Genomic DNA, 20,973 nt, shown 5'->3' on the forward strand with positions numbered 1-20,973 from the left:
CTTAATTTCAAATAAGAAATGGAACAATTATTAAAAATAGTATCATAGTAAATGTTGTTTGTAATGTCATTATACACTTGTTATTAGTATTATTAGCAAAGTTTGCAAACATACTGGTAATATTTAGAGTCTCTGTAAGTGTTAGTTTGTGGGTTGGAAGCTAAAAGATCTGGGAAGCACTGAGCTAAATAATGAATCATTAACATATTTGGCTCAAAACACAAACAAACAAAATAATAATAATAATAATAATAAGACAACCGGAACTATCGTTCTACATCTGAGTTTGCGGTAGAGCATGTTTTTATGTGACACGCTGTAGCCATGGCTGTCAACCACCGAGCTGTTTAGATTACAGTACAATTATCCACTTTTTTGTGGGGCTTTGCTTCAACCTTCGTAAGTTTTGTAAATTGTGTTTCTTTTTTTTAATTGTTGTTGTTGTTTGTTTGTTTTCAGCTGTATTTTCTACGTATAAAGTCGATATTTTAGCCCAATTAACTTTTTTAGCCTCACTTCACATTTACCATAGCCAAGGATTTTTAGTTTGGAAAGCCTTTTACCTCAAAGCTTTAGGAATTACACAGGTACGTAATTTGTAAATATATTGTAATGTTCACAACGCGTTTTATTTTTGAAACTGTAGAAGTTAAAAATAAGAGACGAACTGAATTCATATGTTGATCGTTTTTTTAAAATGTAAAAACTCACAACCTGAATAACTCTAAGAGTAACACATCACAATAATTGAATGCAATAAATCATTAGGACCAAAAACTGTGTTTGTGAAAATGTCACATTATTTAAAAACAGCTTGCACCGTTATTTGTAGAAATCTCATAATCTGGGTCACTGAGCCAGTAATTGTTGATTTAGGCTGTGTCATGGGAGATATTCAAAACAGAGACATGTTTGTTTTTGGATTAGTTTGTCAGTGTTTGTTTCTGACCAGCAGGTTTGATGTGATGTCCGATAAACGCCAGCGTGCGAGAGTGCAGGGGTCCTGGGCCAAACAACCACCAAAGCAATCCGGCCAAACAGGTCTTTTTTTTTTCCTGTGGTGAAACCTGCAACATTTTTGTTGAATGAGTGATTTTAATCCATTCATTGTTTGGAAGTAGATATTGCAATTCTGTTTTCCCTGGTTTAACTCCTAATTGATGTGGAAATCAATCTGAAGTGTGTGTGTGTGTATGTGTGTGGGCAGGGGGGTCTTGGAAAGGTTATGAACAATTAATATTTTAGCTGTTGTAGATAGTGCTTTGAAATAATTAAGTTTAGAGAAATAAAGTTTAATTCTGACCAGTTAGGCTCCACCTGTTGAGATGCATGTTGCTGATTTCCTGCCCACTCGTTGTCTAGAACTTTATAGATCCAAGCTGATTTAAAGCCTCATCTTCTCAGGATAACAGGCTCTGGTCTATGATAATGTGTCATGATAATTCATATTATTAAGGAATATTATCTTTTTGCTATGCTGTCTCTACACATTTACTGTCTAAATCTTCTCTTCTTTCAGAAGATGTCTTTTCTCTTTGACCACAGCTCCTTGTTAACTTACTGTGTTCAAATTTTCCTCTCCTTTACAATTTCATCCCATATATAGCAAGTGATTAAATAAGGAGTCAAACAAGTAGGCAACTCTAACCAATTTGAATGTAGCCCCAAACTCATGTTGTGTAGCTACCTGGAGTCCATTCCCTGTTCACAAGCTAATGGCTGGTCCAAGCGGGCCAAGATCTAAGTGGATTGCTTTCATCTTAAAACAACTCCAGCTCGCTGCTGTTGTTGCAGTTTGCAGTTGAAAATAACCACAGAAATCAGTGTAAACAACCGTGTAGTGTGAAATTAATGGTATGGTAAAGGTTTTTAAGTGCAGCTAGCTGTAGCACTTCCAACAAGAACATCATCATGTTTCTGACAGAATTACTGTAAAAAGTAAAAACTGATGGCAGCGGGAAGCTGTTTTAAGATAGCAGTAATCTACTTTGGTCTTGGTTTTGCTCAAACTAGCCATTAGTTTGAAGAAACTAAGTTTAATTCTGACTAGACTGATGAGCTGAGGTCATTTAAAGAACCACAGTACTTACACCTTTCCACAGAACTTGACTTCAAAGGATCTGACGTATAGAACCAAGTCCTGTAATTCTGGACGATATGAATGAATTGTTGTATTTTTTTATTTTTGTTTTTTTCAAACAGGAGGAGTCTTGAACAATCAACCCAAGAATGTTAACACAGCCTCAGGTTCCTGGGGTTTTGGCAACCAGAAAGCCTCCACAAATTTTGAGTTTCACCAGCCCACAAAAGTAAACTGTGGACCATTACATTATATGTGTATTTTAAAAATTAAACAAAATAAATTAGATCATGCTGTTAACTCTGTCTCATTATTTTCTGTTTTCTTTATGGCAGCCGGTTAGAGATGTTCCACCTGAAAGGGTTATAGAGTAAGTTACACAACAATGTTTTCACAGGCCAGCTCTTGAATTAATGTTTTTGTGCTTTTAATGTGTTTTCTGTTTTCTTTGCTACCCAAAAGTTAACAAATGTCCATGATTTTACTCAGGCAGGCAGGTGATTATGAGATCAGTCATGAGCCGTCTGGGATATCTCGGTGAGTACAGTTTAGTTAAGAGGAAATAATATTAAATATATGTTTTTATAATCATGAATAAATTATGGTAATTCTGATTAAATAAAAAGAGGAGAATGAACAGTGATCTTGTGATTACTAAAGTAGTGTAGCACCAAACCATCATGTTTATTGAAGATAAATCAAAGTTGTAGTTGAGTTTTAACTCCAGTAGGGGGCAGCAATCACTCAAGAAATAATTGAAACATCTACTGTACTCCTATGTTCACTTCATCATTGTTTGGGTCAAGTAAGATAACACTTGCCTAACTTGTGTGTGGTTGTATATAAAGCATAATGGACAGCAAAAAATATGTTTGCTTATTTAGTATCTAAATAAATTGGTTTTATCAGCTATTGACAAATAATGATTCTTGATGCGGTGTCGCCTGATGTTTCAAACACACTGAGTCTTCCAGATACTTAATAGTTTGCCAGTCTGCACTGTAGGTGAACAAAGGAGAGAAAATTGTATGGAAATACAAAAAGCCATTTCTGCTATTTTAGAGGAACATTGTGTTTAAATAGGTTTATTTGTTTTCTCACACACGTGTTGCCAACTTGGAGATACTCAGCTCATCTTTGCTCCTCAAAGTACTAATTTTGTATAAAATTTTAATCACAATCACATGTTCAATGTTTTAATACATGTTTTAAAACTGTATTATACTTTATATTTACAGCCTCCATTCCAACTTTATTAGGTTTTAAAATCTATTAAGATTCAGAAATCAGAGTGTAATAATAACAGAAATGATGATGACAAAACATAAATCATCTTTGGTTCTCAAAGGAATAAAAGTTAAAGTAAATAATTGCATTTTGTTTGTTTGTTGTTGGGTTTTTTTTTGTTGGTTTTTTTGCATTTTCAGTATTTCATCAACTTATTTCTGATTTTGAGTTGAACTTTAATTGCAAATTCTGATTTTAAGTTTTGGGTCATGACAGGAAAGACATATTTGTGATGACTATGTTTCTGGTGTTGCATGATTTTATATTTTAGTTAGCAACTGAGTCCTCTATTGAATATATATCTATATATTTAGTATAAGACTAACTCCTGAAAGTAAGTTGCAATTACTCACCACAGGAAGATGACAAATAAATATGTTTAAACTCACCGTTAGTTGCTAATATGAGATTCTGATTGGTTTAAACAGACGGTGTCAGCTCTCTGACTCTGAGCCTGGTGCCTGAAAGAAAATATTTTTGTTATCAAAAGATCTCAGTTGGCTTACAAGCTGCTTTTATTTTTAATGAAGAATAAGATCCATGTTGTGACATGAACCAGAGAATTAACTGGTGCCATAAAGCTTTAAACTACTAATATCCCTCATTTGGGATTTTTTTAACATGACATGAGCTCCAAACATATCATCATCTTTTATTACAACTTTGTGTTTCTTAACAATTTATACTTGGGCTGTACAATATAGCAAAAAGTTATTTTTATCACAATATTGTGCACAATATGAATGTTTCAAAGGACTGTCTGGGTGCATGAAATCATAGATTTTTTATATTCTAAGAGTCAATCAGATGGAGATGTCCACCCTTGGTGTAGATGGTTGTGACCGTGATGACAACAGAAAAGAAAAGGAGAAGGAAAATGTGTGTTTATTGCAACTAATATTGTAAATGCAATATCTGACACCAGTATAACAATGTTTTCCTAACATCACGCAGCCCTGATTTATACATTGTTATAGACAGTTTATTTATTTATGACAAATAAAGTAAAGCTTGGAACTTTAGTATAAGTTTACTCTTATCAGAAACGTTGTATGTCTGCGTGTTTTTGTTTTTTTCCGTCCAGACTACGTCTGCGACCCGGGTTTCTTCACTCAGAGGAGGCTGACTGGATGTTCAGCAAACTGCTGGCGGAGCTGCCCTGGTCCCAGAAGACTAACTACAGACAGGGTGGGGACCAGAACTGTACCTATAAATACTGTGTAAAAAGGTGAAATGGGGGCTTTTTGGTGCATAAACTGAAGGATAATTTAATCCCCACTTCAGCTTATTTGCTGTTTCATTAAACTGAGGTGGTAAACTATTTATTTATATGATTGAATAGATCGTGCAGACTTTATGTAGTGGGTTTCTGTAAAAAAGTTATGAACAGTTAATATCTTACCTCTTGTAGATACCTCTTTAAACAACTTCAGTTTAGAAAAATAGAGTTTAAGTCTGACAGGACTGACATGCTAACAGCTAAGACTATCTGCCATCTTAAAACAACACCAGTCTCCAAAATTTCATAGAGGTTTTTACGAATTCTATTTTTAGAACCCTTTACTCCACCTTTAATGTTGCATTACATTAACATAAGTCTAAGGTTATTTGCAAGCATAAAGAGCAGCAGCTGAAGCTAGCACTTCCAGTAGCGTCTGGAGCACTTCCTGCAAGAATATCATGATATTTCTGCTGGAATAACCGCGTAATTTGAAACTGATTGCAGTATTAAGATTTATATAAAGTGTTCGCATGGACCATTGTGAAAACCTTGGACGTTGAAGTTGAGTTTAGACAACAGCAATCCACTTTGGTCTTAGCTGCGTCCCAACTAGCCGTGAGCTCGTCTGTCCTGTCTTAAACAGGTAAGATAATAACTGTTAACAACTTTTTAACAGAAACTCACTTTTAAAAAAAAATCTGAACTATCCCTTTAATTATTTAAAGCAGACATATTCCAGATTTCCCTACAACACATTTGATTAGTTAGTTGTTTTAGGCACCTGCCAGATTTGTATAGCAAAGTCCCCATCTATAAACAATTTCAAAATGCTCCAGAAGGAACCGATTCTTTCCTTGTTCCGCTGTGGTGATTTGTGCATTAATTTAGCAGAACAGTGGACATCAGTTAAAGGGAAACTGACACATTGTTCTCAGCCTGTATGCAGGGAGCATGTTGAGATGAAGCTTTACTTTGTCTCACACTCGGCCTTTTCTCTCAGTTGGCTCTCGTCCATCTTGTGTGCTGCTCTGTAGCAGACGGGCAGCGTGATGTAGACGAGGGGCGACAGTGTCTCAACTCTGCTCACGGGGACAGGTTGTGTAATCCTATTTCATTCCTCAGTCCGTCAACAAGCTCACGTGACAGTTTGGAAAAAGAAAAAGCTGATACAGAAGCGGACAACAGCCTTTTAATCTTTAACTTGTCCCCCCCGTCTTGTTTCATTTATCATGCCATGTTTTAAAGCGCCCTTTTGTTACAGGGAGTTACTTTTTCCAGCCTTCTGCTCTCAGGAGTCAGCCGTGTAAGGTTTCGTAAGCCTTTTCCCCCTGATGACATCTTTTTATGGAAGGAGTAAAGCTTTCTCAGAGATCGTAACGACTGCACATGTTTATAAATACTTCCTCCTGTGGGCCTGAATAATTCAGCTCTCTTTAAAAGTGATGGCTGGTCAGGCAGTTTGTTTGGGTTTCACTGTGTTCCCAAACCGAAGGGCCAGCCAAAATACACTAATGGCAGAGAAATGGTTCTTTGAAAGGAGCAGCAGGTTGTAGCCAGAAGAAAAGAAGTACACCCGGAGCCACAGAGTAGCCCAGAAAGAGAGAAATTTTTACCTTCCCTAGAAATAAACTCTGGGGACAAAACAGATGATTATTGGAGGGGAAACAAAACATGAAAAACAAATGTGTCCATTTGCTGCTGCAGCTGTAGTGATCGATTGAATGAATGTTTGTTTTTAGTTTGGCAGAAAATATCTGCAACTGGTGCTGCATTGAAATAAAAAAAAACAGTTTTCCTGAGAATATAAAGAAAAACAACAATATTTTATGCTTTGTACTCAAACTTAAATGTGATGTCAGTGATTTTTAATTAGGTTTTTTTCACAATACCAAGCCCTGGTTAAAATAAGCAGCTCTTTCTGATCCCTCACAAGATTTTGTTTTTTAATGTGTTGGCTTTGTGTGCGCGTGTGTGCGTGCATGTGTGTGTGTGTGTGGGTGTGTGTGGGTGAAGGTGAAGCATATGAAGAGCCCAGGCTAACCTGTTGGTATGGAGAGCTGTCATATACATACGCTCGCTCCACCATGTCAGCCAACACACAGGTAACTACAGCATAAATCATCAGAATCAGACATACAAGTTTTTTTATTTTGTTTTTTTAACACTGAAGTATTTATTGGATGCACATCTACAACTGATTAACCTTTGGACTCAATCCAATTCATTAAGGTTCCCACATCTAGTTGACAGTAGCCAGGACAAAAAAATAGCTGTATTTTACTGATATTAAACCAAAATGTAATGTGAGAGTCATTCACAACATATAGACCTACTTTTGGGGGTGAAATTGACATCTAGTCAGTAGCATACAATGTATTTTTTCTTAATTTATAGTTGAATTGAAAATTTGACTGTGTTCATAATGAAATGTTTACAGTTATAAAAAACAACATACTTTCTCCAGAAAAGTACCAAGATACAGAGCTTTCTCTGTCTGCCACTAGAAATCTAGAAACGATATCCTCCAGGTTATTGGACAGATTGTATTTGTACAAATTATAATCCAGCTGAAAAATAACCAGTTTATTTTCTTCATATGTCATACTATGCACACCATATCACAAGACATTATTTATAAACCATTACCAGCAAGAGCTAATGCTTGTCTGTGGTGCATTATAGACAAGGGGAAAAAAAATCAAATTTTTGAGTGTTTGATTAGCTGATCACTGGTCACTCTGAAAATCACCGTTCCAGCTTAAAAGAAATTGATTATTTCTCTCATTTGGTTAATCTTTTATGTTTAGGTGTTCACTTAATATTTGTTGAACTTTCTTTCATTTTCTTGCTGTTTTGTTTCTCATAGTGGCACCCGCTGCTGGTGACCCTTCGCAAGGCCGTCGAGCAGGCAAGCGGGTGCTCATTTAACTCCCTGCTGTGTAACTTGTATCGCAATGGACACGACAGCATCGGCTGGCACAGTGATGATGAGGCTTCTTTGGGTCCCAAACCTACCATTGCTTCCCTCAGTCTGGGAGACACCAGAGTGTTCAGCCTCCGCAAGCAGCCTCCACCGGTGAGATGATGGTGAAAATGTTAACCTGGCTTCAAATACACTGTGTGTATTATAATTCTGAGCACTTAGGGCCAATTATATTCTGTAAGCCTCTACCTTATTGTCTTAATGTTAATGTTTTAAACATGTCAAACCTTGCCTCACTGTGCTAACACTGAAAACATTTTTCCCCTATACTTCTTTACCTTTATCTCTTATTTATTAAAGGGAGTTCATAATTTTTTTGACTGTCCCCTTTAAAATCTGCAGACTTTTTCTGTCACTTATCAGTTGTTTAGTTGCAGTAGTAGAAAGTAATGTAATGTTTTCTGCATATTTAGGTGAGGCCTAAATGTGATCTAAGTAGAAAAATGTCCCTATTCGCTGTAGTTTTAGCCATTTTGTCTGCCATTAAACTGCATTTTATGGCCTTCTGTGCAAACATGCTAGGAGGACTGCGGTGACTACACCTACGTAGAGCGAATACGGGTCCCTCTGAGTCACGGGACTCTTCTGCTGATGGAAGGAGCCACTCAGGATGACTGGCAGGTGTGTTACAATAATTTAACCCAGTATACAACACCACCACTGCATCAGTCATGCCATGTATAAATCCCCGCCAGGTAGTTCTAATCGTAAAAACATTAAATTTAGTTGTTTTCTTTTGTGATTACAAGACAGTGGTGAGAGCAGCTATGTTGTATGATTTGGAGACAGTGGGACGGACAAAAAGACAGGAGACAGAACAGGAAGTGGCAGAGCTGAAGATGTTGAGGTTCTCCTTGGGAGGGAAGAGGATGGACAGTATTAGGAATGAGGTCATCAGAGGTACAGCACAGGTTGAACGACTTGGAGATAAAGTTAGAGAGGACAGACTGAGATGGTTTGGACATGTGCAGAGGAGGGACAGTGGGTATATTGGTAGAAAGATGTTAGAGATATATGGAGATATATGGAGGCGGTTAGAAAGGACATGGAGGTAGTTGGAGTGAGGACAGAGGAGGCAGAGGACAGAGTTAGATGAAGGAGAATGACTTGCTGTTTTTCATTAGGTTTTGGTTGTTTTTTGTTTGTTTGCTTCAAAGAAAAACATCGCAGTACAACTTTTAGAGTCAACTTTTGGAGTTAGCCCAGTCTAACATGGCTGCCGCAGCTAATCAACATTAGCAAACATAACATATAACTCATGTCATTTACAAGGTTTGACCAAAGCTGCTCTTCTCAACATGAGATGATATCAGTCTAAAACTCTGACATAAAAGGAACGTTAGGCCTTTAATCAGCTGTTTCTGATCAATTACCAAAGGAGGTTTATTTCCTCACACAGTTACATCATGTTGGTGTGGCACTAAAACTAAAACTAACTAAACTAAAAGACCTAGCTCTGTTCCCTGTGTCATAAACTGCAAATGTTCCCATTTCTCACTGAGCACACGTGAGAGAATTAAACTCTCTTAAAGACGTCTGGAACCCCCCCCCCACACACACACACACACACACACACCGAGAAACACGCAGCCATGATGGATGAAATGTCCTGAAGAGCTGAACAGAGATTCAACTTAATGAGAGTCATTTATTTTATCATCAGAAACACAAACCAGCCTTATGTGAGTGGAGAAACTGAGTGTGTGTCTAGTTTCTATTGAGACTAGTTGTCACATTCAGCAATAAATACATCCTAAATTATTATAATTTAATTTCACAATAATTAGATGTTGGGAGGGCTGATAAAATCAACACTTGTAATGATATGTGATATTATTAATGTTTACTTTGCCCCTCATAATGAAGTCATTTGCACAGCTTGTCATAAATAAATCTAAAAAATTGATCCAAATGGGAATTATTCAGATTCTATGAAAATACCAGAAGAATTGTGAGTGTTGCTCAGTGGAGAAATGCAAGCATGTTTGTGGTATGTTAAAATATTAGAACAACAAGTGAGATCTGTTCACAATAAAACAAGTGGACAATGATGATAAAATGTTGAAAATGATTAAAAGCATCTCTGATACGAAATAACAGTGGCCCAGAAATAGATCTGTGTGGAAATCAATGTTTGTAGCTCGAGCATCATCAGTGGTTTATAGCTCTTTTTTTAAGCATATGTCACATAATCCTACAAAAAGAAATGCCCACATATGTTTTGCCAGAACTTTCCTCTACCCTGAAGTCCACCGTTTTCATTTAGTAAAAGGTACGTGAAGTGGTAGAGTCACAGCTTAAAGGTCAGGGGGATAAAGCAAGTGGAAAATAAAGAAGAGGCAGTGAAAAAGGTTTGAGCCTTAAAGAAAAAAAAAAAACAGATTAAGGTCACAGGTGTTTTATGGTGACACCTCCCTGAGAATCACAACAAAGGATCTGTTGCTCCTTTAAGACCTGTCCAGAGAAAGAACATCACATGAGACATTAATCCTCCCTTTGTTACTGAAGTCAGAGTCAGTCTAACAAAAATCATCCGGCTCAGGGAGAATGCTTTGGAAGTGGACATAAGATATTTAGCTAAAGCCACAAGTCCAGCTAAAGTGGCTACAGTCACGGGGAAAAGAAAGTCCACCATCTTTTAGCTCTAGGCTTTTATATATCAGGGCATAACAGAAATGAAATTATTCAAATGTAAACTCAAGCATACAAAAACACAAAACAGATTCCGCCATGTGATGATTTATTAAACAAAAACAAGCCAAAATGACCTTTAACCCTTCCCAGACTGGTGAGCAGTAACAGGTGCTTCTCTGAGGTCATTGCTGATGTCTTTCCCTCTTGACGTTGTGTTCACACACACACACACCTGTCTGCTCCAGAGCAGCAAACTGTCCTGCTTTTATAGAGGTGATCACACTGATGATGATCAGTTAATCAATACATTTGATCAGCCTCACCTGGCTGTAACCGAACCTCTTAAATCATATGGAAGCAAAAACGTTTTTCCATTTTGACATCATTTTTATTTCACAAGTAATGACACTAAAGTTGAATAATAGTTTATTTCTGCCTTTTTACCACATTTTTGTTCAAGACACCAAAGTGACTATGCAAAAGTTTCATCTGTTTCTTAGCATCAGATTAAGGAGTCAAAAAGCACATGTTTGAGGGCAGAAGTTGCACGAACAAACCCAAGCAACAACTCTCCTGCGCAAACATCCAGACATACAGTAAATGAGCTGAACTCATTTGAGGAAAGGAACTATGTGCTGTTTAATAACATGAAAGCTTTTGCAAGGGAATCTAAAATTTCTTTTTACTTTATAAAACAAAGTTTAGTGTATGTTGTCACACATTGTTATTGTACCTGTCTGTGGAGTGCAAAGATCTCATTCAAAATAAGACAAATTATGCTTGTGGCTGGCAGAATTTTGATTCTTTTAGTACAAATTAATTCATTTTATTTTGTGGTCACACGTTTGTTCATTTCAAAATAAAACTGTTCATTTTTTCATACATTATTTCCAAACTTGTGAAAAGATGTATTTAATAAGAAGTTGGTAAGCTAAAAGTAGATTTGTTTTAATTTATTAGAACACATCAATCCAAAATAAGCCTCCTTTATGGAAAACTCTAAACCTCCAGCGTTTAAATAAAAGCCCAGCATGTGACGTCTACATCTGAAATGTCTTGCTCATCAGTCTCTTTGTTATCCTCACCAGCATCAAGTGGCGAAAGAGTACCATGACAGGGGCCCACGCATCAACTTAACCTTCAGAACGATCCACCCAGAGCCGGAGGGCCACAGGCCGGGCACCAAGATGCGATTCACAGCCAAGCAATCGTAGAGTCCCCTCCAGGTCAGGTACTGAAGGCTCCTCAGGACTGCAGTGGTTCAAACACACACGGAAACAGCTGCTGTGGTGTGAAGAAGACAAAACAATCTGTAATTCAAAGACAATGTCTTCACATCTCTCACTTTGCTTGTAAGCAGAAAAATCTTTCAGCTTTCTCATGTCGCACCTAAAACCTCTTGGTTTACTTCAGTTTTTGGTGCTTTAGTCCAGAGCCGGTCATAAAACCCTGGTAGGTGTTTTAGTCCAGACTCAGATGACGGAGTTCAAGCCAGTGGTTTAGTTTTGATCTGTATTTTTATTAGGAAGCTTCCACATTCAACGGGGTGAGATGTTATGAACTACACACATGTCCTGATGCTAAATATTGCCTTGATGAGCTCCTGTCATATATTTGATGTTTTTGCCAAACTTTGATTTGAGCAGTTATTGTTTGGATGTTAAATGACAGAAGCAAATGTTTACATTCAGTATCAATAATTGTATGTGATTGGACAGTGTTTCCAAATGAAAGGTGGTAAAATGACAGCCGAGTAAACAGAATGTGCAGATTTTCTTTTTGTGTGTGCCATTTAGTGGACATTATGAGGAGCTGCTATTAAAAGCAAGGCAGTAAGTGATGGTGGCTAAACTGGATTTTTTGTTAATTTAAACACAATTCGTATAAAAAGAGACTTTTTTGCACTGTACAATAAAAAAATGTGAAAGGCAAGTAAATAGTACACTACATATCTTTGGAAAGTTACTTGAGCACTCAGCATGATTTGCAAACACTTTTTGTTACAATAATAGCTGAAAGTGTTTTTGTTTTGTTTATTTGAACCCTCTCAATGTGGAGTTTTTGGGTCTAAAAGGTTTTATAAGCCTGAAGGTGTTTTTTTTTAAATGAGCAGCAGTTCTATGACTTGCATCAGTAGTTTTCTTTAGTTAAAATATAAACCTTTTTGTGAAACACTTCTACCCAAAGGGTTTATTTGTGTCCTTGCATGTTTGTTTTAAAAGTCAGTAAACTTGGTTCAGTTCACATCCTCTTTGTTGTTTTCTTTTGTCCAATATCATATCTTTATGAAGTTACTAACTGATTATTTGTAAGACATTCCTTAAACTAATGAAGACAAAGTAAACTTGGCCTCATGCATTTTGTGTTTTCTATTTGCAGTCAGAAGTTTACTTACAAGCATAATGGGCACCAAGTTCATATTAATTTATTAATTTAGGGTTTTAATGATTGCTTTGAGCTGTTCTTTTTCTGGGGTGGAATAATTAGACAGCATAAAACATAAGGGATTTCTTTAAAAAAAGAAAAGAAGTTTAAATGTTATTGTGAATTTTCTTTAATCCACACATGCAGGCTTAAATGTACACCTACCTTTATCTAAATCTTTCAGTAAATAGTACTGAATCTTCATCTTCTAACTTGACAAGGCCAAATTAACTTCTCATTGCTGATCATGGTTGATTGCAGGTGGTAGTTTCTCTTTGCCAGCTTAAAATTTGTTTGTTTCTTTGTTTGTCAGCACTTATTGGATTGAACAATGCTCCTCTGTCACCCTCGGATGCCGTGAGGCATCATTAAGCTAACATTAAGCTTCTTTAATGGCCTTCCCAAAGCCCCGACCTCAACCCTATTGACAATTTGTAGCCTCTGCTTAAAGGCCAGCTCTGTGTCAGAAAACCGACCAATTTAAATAAACTCTACCAATTCTGCCAAGAAGAGTGGGCAAATATCAGACAGAATTAAGCTTGTTGATGGCCATAAAAGCTGTGTGGCTGAAGTGCAACTTCCTCAGGGACTATTTACCAAATATTAGAGGGGCTGTATGTATAAAGTTTAATTCTGACCCAAACTTGAGCACCAAATCCTTGGGGGAAAACAAACAAAAAAAAATAGTTCAAATGAATCATTAAAAGCCCCAAATTCATGCCATCATGGATGTATGAAACCTGACCGTAATTGTACATGTCCAAGTCTAGTTTAACTTGTCAAACATGCTTACATGCAAATAATATAAAAAATACAATTTTCACCGTACTGTATCTTAAGAGTCAAAATTTAACTTTTGGGACAGATAAATCTAAGCGTACCAGGGTGTATTATGGAGTTTATTATGTCAATAGACTAAAATCTGATTTCACTGTTTGCAAAATATGGCACTTCCAGCAACCTCTGAGAGCCCAGAAATGATGTAACATTTTGTGCAATAACAAGAAGAATATGTTTGTCAATGAATTGTCTCAAAGACGATCCAGTAAAGGTTGTGTAAAATAGATTCAACAGAATTTAAAGAAGAACAACACTGAACACTGAAATTTCTTACAAGTGTTGGTTGTGTGTTACATGTGGCAACAAGTTCCTGTATGCCTGTGCCTCATCAAAAGAACACCATACCCACAATAAAACATGGTGGTGGCAGCATCATGCTGTGGGGGTTTTTTTTGTTTGTTTTTTTGTTTTGTTTTTCAGCAGGAACGGGAGTTTTAGTCAAGGTGAATGGAATTATGACGCAACCCTTCAAGTGTTTGCTAGAAAGCTGTAGATGACGAAGAGTTTCATGTTTCAAAGTGACAATGATGCCATTCATGCATCCAACTCCACTAAAAAATGGCTTTTGTCTTTTACCAGAAGCAAAGAAATGCTTTGGAATGTCCTAACCAGAGACTAGACCTAAATCTATGGGGTGACCTGAAGAGGCCCCTGCAGTCTGACAGATCTGGAGCCCTTTTAGGAGGAAGAGTGGACAGATATTAACAGGTCAAGGTGTGGCTGCTGATGGGAGAACATGAAGGCTGAAGTTAAATCAAAAGGTGCTTCAAAGGAATTATTATTTAAAGAGTGTGCACACTCATGCAACCAGCTTATTGCACCCTTTTTATTTTTGTGTTTTTTCCTCCTAGCAGGAGGACAACGGGAAGAAAAACTGTTGAATTCTACAAGATACGTCAAATTAAAGGTGGGAAGAGTTTTGAAAGGATTTATCATAGTTTCTTTTTTTTTTACATCACAAAATCCTGGCCTTATTAACAGGTGTGTGTACACTTTTTGTATTCACTGTAAATAAGAATCACTACTTTTATTTTTATGTTGAGATATCCAAGCCACTCTCATCTATTCAAGATTTGCTCACATTTCTTTTTTGATTTTTAACTACTAAACCATTTTAAGCGTACTTGTCATCTATATTTTTGATGCATAAGACACCAAAGGATTTCAGTGACAGAGCTGCAGGCAGGCTGGTTTAACATGTTACTATGTCCTGTACAGGATAAAGATGATCTTACATAGCTAAAACATAATTTAAAAAACTGTTGAACTACTTATTCTCTGCCTCTCACATAGTTATGAACCCCTCGCCATCTTTTCTTATAAAAGCTCAACTTTTTGACCATTTATACCTGATTACTTTGATGAAATATCAGTACAAAAAAAGGTTAAAACAGGAAATATTCTAGCTAACGCCATCATTAATGGCACAACTTATTTATGTCAACTGTAGTTTTTCATCAACACAAGCATAAAATACAAAAAAATTAGCACGCATTAGATGTTTAGTCAGCTGTAATTTTTCCCCCATGCCTCAGGGTGATTCCTGGTGTTACATTATATGTTTGTATATTTGGACATTAGGTCACCGTCTGAATAACCTCAAGTTACTTGTAGAGATCCAGTCATACCATTCACTCTCTGCAGTTTATATATAGTTGTTTGTGTGATTAAAATAACTTTTATCTAAACATTTGCATTAGCTAAACTGTTTATTCCAGTATGAGCAAACGTACCATTTCTAACTGCTTGAAAATGGGAAGATTTTATTGTCAGTTTTATACTGTTATCTCTGAACAGAAAAGCTGGTTTAAGCAAGCTGTCATGCTGTTTGATTGTAGTCTGTATACCCAGAACTGGTAAAAAAGAAAGCATTAAGAAAGATGATTTAACTCAAGTGGGTTAAAGACCAAAGATAATTACATGGTTATGTAATCTTCCTGCCCCACACAAAGCGGAGTGTCAGTCTGTTCCAGTCAGCAGAACCCATTAAGTCGCAGAAGAGAAATGTCTTCAAATGCCATTTAGTGTACAGACAAATTTTGATTTCTGTCTCAAAGAGCAAATATGTTTTAGGGCGAAACATTTTGAATTTCAGCTTGCAAAACGTATGTATAAAAGATTTTCTCATACACGCCAAATGAAAATGAAAAATACAAGGAATGTCAGTTTAGGATAATGATAAGCTTTGAAGAGAGGTTGACAGTAAAATAAGTTACTGCTGTTCTTGACCCATCAGTGTGTACTAACTTCTTTTTGCTTGTTTTCACTGGCTACTCAATAGCTTGCATCAAGTGGGTCTTTTTTTTGTTTGTTTTTTGCTAATATAGACAAACACTGAGTCTCTGCTGACTGCTTGCCAACTGAGGCACAGGAAAGTGCACTCACTGACAAAAAATGCTCAGCGCCCCCCCTAAGAATTGTCTGATTTGGATGTACTTTGGTCCTCATGCAGGCCAGCGCAGCTCTTTGATTTGTAAAGAGCTGCATTTTTTTTTTTTTTTTTTTTTTTACAATGGGCACCAATGAGATGAAGTGATGGCATGACGAGGGGAGGTATAGTGTTATCAGGTAGTTGCTAGAGCATCTGACAGTCAATCAAACAGTGAGCAAAGGTCGCCAGGCACAGAGGATGCCTCAAAGATGCATTAAAGAGCATTACCAGCACCTGATGGAGTTTGGTAGGGGTCATATTTTGAATTTGCGTGATGTCAGGTGGTTGTATTGTGCTATTGTCCTACATTCGGGGTGTACAGATGTCACAGTGGTCCAAATGTTAGAACCAGTGGGTCTTTAAGGGCACCCACACGTTATAAAGGTTTCAGCCACCTAAGACAGGCCACACTAAGGGATGATTGTTGTACTGTACAGCAAGCATTACAGAACCCCATGGCATCTGTGCCTATCAACCAGACACATGTATTAGACTTTTCACAACACTCTGTGTCATCCTTCGCTATGTCTTAATGACTGACATCAGTTGGATTATGAGTTTACCACCTCATGTGAAGGTTGCTATTAACGTCAGAGCAGAGATGGGTGTATTTGGAGGAGTCCCATACCAAAGAGGCTTGAACTGATGATCAGTGATATCATATGTTCAGCAATGAATCGTGGTTCTGTATTAACATGGGCGACTGTTCTGTGTGTGCATGAGGGAAGAGGACTATCCTTGTCAATGTTATAGAGAGGCACACCGATGTTCCTCCTGGCATCATGGGGTGAGGAGCCACAGGGTGTGACTTCAGGTCGCCTCTGGTAGTGATTCAACGGACCCTGACAGCACAGTGCTACACGAGTGACATCCTGGATCCATTTTTAAATGAGACAATGCCTGTGCACACACGTTTCTATGCACTGCTTGCATTATGCTGATGTCCTCTCAAGGCTAGGGAGGTCCCTCGATCTTTCTCCAATCAAGCCTGAGAGATCAGCTCAAACGTGAACTCCAACCCGATTCACAGGTTCTCGAGGGCCGGGAACAACTGTGGACCAACCTGCTGCAGGATAGGCCACAGCAGCTGTAATACTCTGTTCTGCAACAAATTGCTGTTTATATCCAGGCCCGAGGGGATGTCACACCCTACAGTGTGCTTGTTCTGCCAACTCAGTTATTCATTTTATGTGATATTGTAATTATTGCTATACAGTCATAAGGCATTTCAACACATACTGTTTAATTTCCACAACTCCAGCATATTTTTTTGGCTATGCCTTGCTCTTTCTTCAGAACAATTGTAGATAAGGCCTTTCATTATTTTATGAAATGGCGAAAACATCCTAAATCAAATATTTTCTTGAGGCCACACACCTGTCTTGTAATGTTGAGCGAATGACTTCTGTAACTCATTGTAGAGTGGCAGATTTTTCTGCAATATACATAAAAATGTGAAGAGACGGAGTTGATGTGGAGATTGCACAGTGACTGCAGCAGATAGTGTAATGAGTTCTGGTGTTTTGTTGTGGCAGTACAGGTGAGAAATGTGCCATGCTGTGCAGAGCTTTTACCGGCTGCTTGATTTGGGCCCTCCAGAGGCGCAAAGTGGTACATTTTGTACGAAAAAGGAACATCACACCGATGAAACTGATTTGAGCTGAACATTAGATTTAATTCTGGCACAGTGCCTTAATGTTCCAGAGAACAGTGCATGTTCCTGATCACTGATTGTTCTGGTCGGCATTAAGATTCACAGCAATAACACTTGAATCAAAGCACGAAGAGAAAGAAGTGTTAAACTATGTGTTTTTTTTTTTCTCCTATCCGGGAATTTTTATTATGCTCGTGTTTATTTATCATGTATTTCTTTTGTTTGATGAACTTTAGTTTATATGTAATATCTTTAAAAGTATTCTAACCAGTATTATATTTTTTTATAATTTATGGTAATGCGATTAAAATTTTTCTTATTCCAGTTTAGTTGCAGTTGCAAAATGTCTTATGAGCAAAATGCAATAGTGATAATAATAGTATTTTGGGACTTTTTTTAATAATTTAGGCTTGATGTATAAACTGTCTAAGTGGAAAAAGAACCAAGATCAAAATAAACACAAATGTCTGGTCTGGTCACCTCAAGTCAATTTTTTATTTTCCTACAATGTTTTAAACAGGAGATATGGCACAATAAAAAGACCCATCATTTCCTCTTTCTGAAGAGTGAATTCCGAGCTCAGATACAGTGGAGGTCAATGGGAATTCGGATGTGCGCACTTTGCTTTTTGGGGAATTTAAGAGAAAACCACAGTGCCTGCAGCAGTGAGCGATACACTGGATGTAAGATCAAAATGTCTGCATTTAGAGGTATAAACTGCATAAGAAGTTTAAAGTCCAACTTTCCGAGACCAATTTGAATAATGTTTCTAATGTGGAGTCCTGGAATTTCAAATAATGATAGTTTTCGCACTTGTTTTACCAAAATCCATTTTTTGTCTATTGGGGAAAATTTTTCAGGGTTCTTTTTTTCCCCCCAGATTTCTTCTACACTATATGATGTACTAACACCAAACGCTATAACACATTGTTCCCGATTGAGCCACGTGTTTTGATGTATTTTTTGCTTGGGTTTTTCCAAAGCTGCAGGAAGAGATGCAAATCCAAAATTATGACAGAAATAGAAGATGACAGATGACAAGTAATGAGTGCTACAACGCCTATGCATTGGCACCCTTAATTAAAGGATTCTCACAACATGATCACTGTGAAAATGATTGCGTAAATGCTGAATCAGCATTCATGCAATTGTTTTCCTGTTCAAAATTTATTTTGTACATTTTTGTAATCAAACTCCGTCTGCATACTTTCTGATGTTTTAACTAAACATTTGGCTCGATTGATAATAGTGTGCTATGACTATTAGTATTTATAACTTTTACAACTTTTGAATTATTTAACTTCATTTACAAACATTTTTCCCATAGAAAAACAGTGAGATCTCTCCAATTCCTTCAAAAACATTGTACGCTGAAATCTGCTTCAGCATACTTGCTTTGTTTTTGGGTTTTTTATGCTCCTTTTAGCTGCTGTTTTTTGCTACAGTTAGCTTTTAACTTCTGTTTTGCTGACTTTAGTTTTTGTTCTGCTTTTTTTACCTTTCACAATTTACATAAAATTTAATTCTTCAAAGAAATTTTAGCAAAGTCATTCAGCGATCAGCATCCATACTGTATTTTTGCAGAAAATGTTGTTTCTCTAGTTAAACGTGCTGCTTCTTTTGTTCCTGCGCTGTCCTTGCTGTGCCTTGTTATTGCTGACACGTGTCGTGTTGCCTGGAAAGAAGCAAGGAATGTGACATTGATTACTAATGAAGCATCCCAGAAATCCTTGGCTAAGCACTGTTTGCTTGTTCCCGGTCCTGGCCCCTGCTGTGCAGATCTGGAAGCGACATGTGTTGCGGGAGGTGCTTTAGAGCTGCAGTTTCTCCTAACTCTTTTTATCTCCCAGTGGAGCCACTGGATGGATCACATTCAATTAGGTTCCAGCCCAGAGACTTTCCTGTCCATGGTGTTTACTGTGGCTACTTGAATTCCAGGGACCAGTGGCGCTTGATCAGACAGTTAATAAACTGCTAAGCCATTCTTGATTGTTAGACTTGATATAGATTTTGTGGTATGTTACAGAGTCCCGATCCACTGGCTCTCTGAAATATATCCACACAGTGTAATATATAAACATTCAGATGCCCCAGTTATATTACGTTATAATTAAGAAGCTAACAAACAGATTTATATAATAAATATTAGGTAATACCCAACTATTGAGCCTCAGTAAAGCCTTATAATTCCACCTGTGCTGCTGTAGATTATAAATGCTGGAATCGCTGTCACTTTGTGGGAATACGACTTCAGAGTTTTATGAAAAGCACAAAGATCTTAATCGAGTTGGCGTGTCTACAGAGGAGTTCAGGAGGCTCTGTAAGGAGACAAAAAATCTTGGTCCAACTCAGCCTAAAGCTTGGTTGATTGTAATCAGGATGATTACCTACAGCCACACGGGTGCTGGCAGGATCAGCACCATCCAATAACCACTTCAGTAGCTCAACCTGCAAATAAGGAGATTAATGGAAAACACAAAGTGAAAATGCAGAAATACTGACATGTTTTAATTAATTCATTAACTATCTATTTGGACATGCAAGTCCTAGTACTAGTCTGAATGCAGTGTCTTAAAATAGAAAGTAAATCTGACACAAGACCTGAGAGATGCATCTTCAGTTGACCATTTGCTGTATATCGAGTTTTTGGCCAATAGCTCTTTAGCAATCACCTTCTTGTTGCAAAAATCATATTTTCTGTCTGTCAAATTGTTATCTTTGGTGTTTTTTACTGAATCAAAAAAAAAATAGAAGCAAATTGTGTCTTTGTGAAGTGAAGTTGTAAACCATAAAATGCCTTAATGCCTCATTTCAATGGATTCTTTGCCTAGTTGTCTGTTATGTGTGGACACAATGCTGGTTCAGTTCTCTAGTTTAATGAGTTTTCATACTTGAATTATTCATTGGTCAAAGTTAAGAGGCTAAACAAATAAAGACACATTCATCAAAAAATGATCGAGTATTGGACTGAAGATAGGTGAAAAAGCAGACAAAATCTACAAAGAACAGACCGTTAAAAGCCTGAAGAACTGTTGATCAAACTAATTCTTGTTATTGCTAAATCTAACTTAAAATTCCTGCTGTTAACTTTAATAACAAAGTGTCAGTTTAGAAGAGGACAGTCAGTAAACCTCTCCTTGTGTAGGCAGAATGTTAGTAACATGTTTTTATGTTGGAAAACGGGTTACTATCACAGTCAACAGTCCACATACACAAAAACACAAAGGAATTGAATATTTTTGTGTTGTCTGTGTGTGTTTCTGTTTGCCTCAGACATATAGTTGTGAGTGCAGTCTGACATCTTGCTGTGATTTGCTGGGAAACTGGGAAACTACTCTGGGAACAATCTGACCCAACCTCTCCACTCTTGACTTGTTTTTTTTCTCTCCTCTCTTCCTTCAAGTCTTTGGTTCACATT

General features: G+C 37.2%; 1 protein-coding gene across 2 annotated transcripts; it reads left to right on the forward strand.

The window, feature by feature from the left end:
- The first annotated feature begins 271 nt into the window (after positions 1 to 271).
- Positions 272 to 13,845, forward strand: alkbh3 (alkB homolog 3, alpha-ketoglutarate dependent dioxygenase). 2 transcript variants are annotated; one of them, XM_017432840.3, is made up of 10 exons: positions 272 to 399; positions 956 to 1,041; positions 2,203 to 2,309; positions 2,416 to 2,450; positions 2,570 to 2,617; positions 4,452 to 4,555; positions 6,603 to 6,691; positions 7,456 to 7,665; positions 8,095 to 8,193; positions 11,295 to 13,845. In XM_017432840.3, exons 2-10 carry the CDS (start codon positions 966 to 968, stop codon positions 11,418 to 11,420), a joined length of 894 nt encoding a protein of 297 aa, XP_017288329.1. In that variant the 5' UTR covers positions 272 to 399; positions 956 to 965; the 3' UTR covers positions 11,421 to 13,845. The 2 variants fall into 2 exon arrangements, with proteins under 2 accessions (XP_017288329.1, XP_017288330.1); XM_017432841.3 differs by lacking the exon at positions 272 to 399 and adding an exon at positions 406 to 587.
- Positions 13,846 to 20,973: the final 7,128 nt, after the last annotated feature.

The sequence above is a fragment of the Kryptolebias marmoratus genome, linkage group LG11 (genome assembly GCF_001649575.2).
Source record: "Kryptolebias marmoratus isolate JLee-2015 linkage group LG11, ASM164957v2, whole genome shotgun sequence".
Lineage (NCBI taxonomy): Eukaryota > Metazoa > Chordata > Actinopteri > Cyprinodontiformes > Rivulidae > Kryptolebias > Kryptolebias marmoratus.

Coding starts and splice junctions, on each gene's coding strand:
- alkbh3 (XM_017432840.3), top strand. CDS start 966: ATGTCCGATAAACGCCAGCGTGCGAGAGTGCAGGGGTCCTGGGCCAAA. Junction 1,042..2,202: donor AAAGCAATCCGGCCAAACAG/GTCTTTTTTTTT, acceptor TTTTTCAAACAG/GAGGAGTCTTGAACAATCAA. Junction 8,194..11,294: donor CCACTCAGGATGACTGGCAG/GTGTGTTACAAT, acceptor TATCCTCACCAG/CATCAAGTGGCGAAAGAGTA.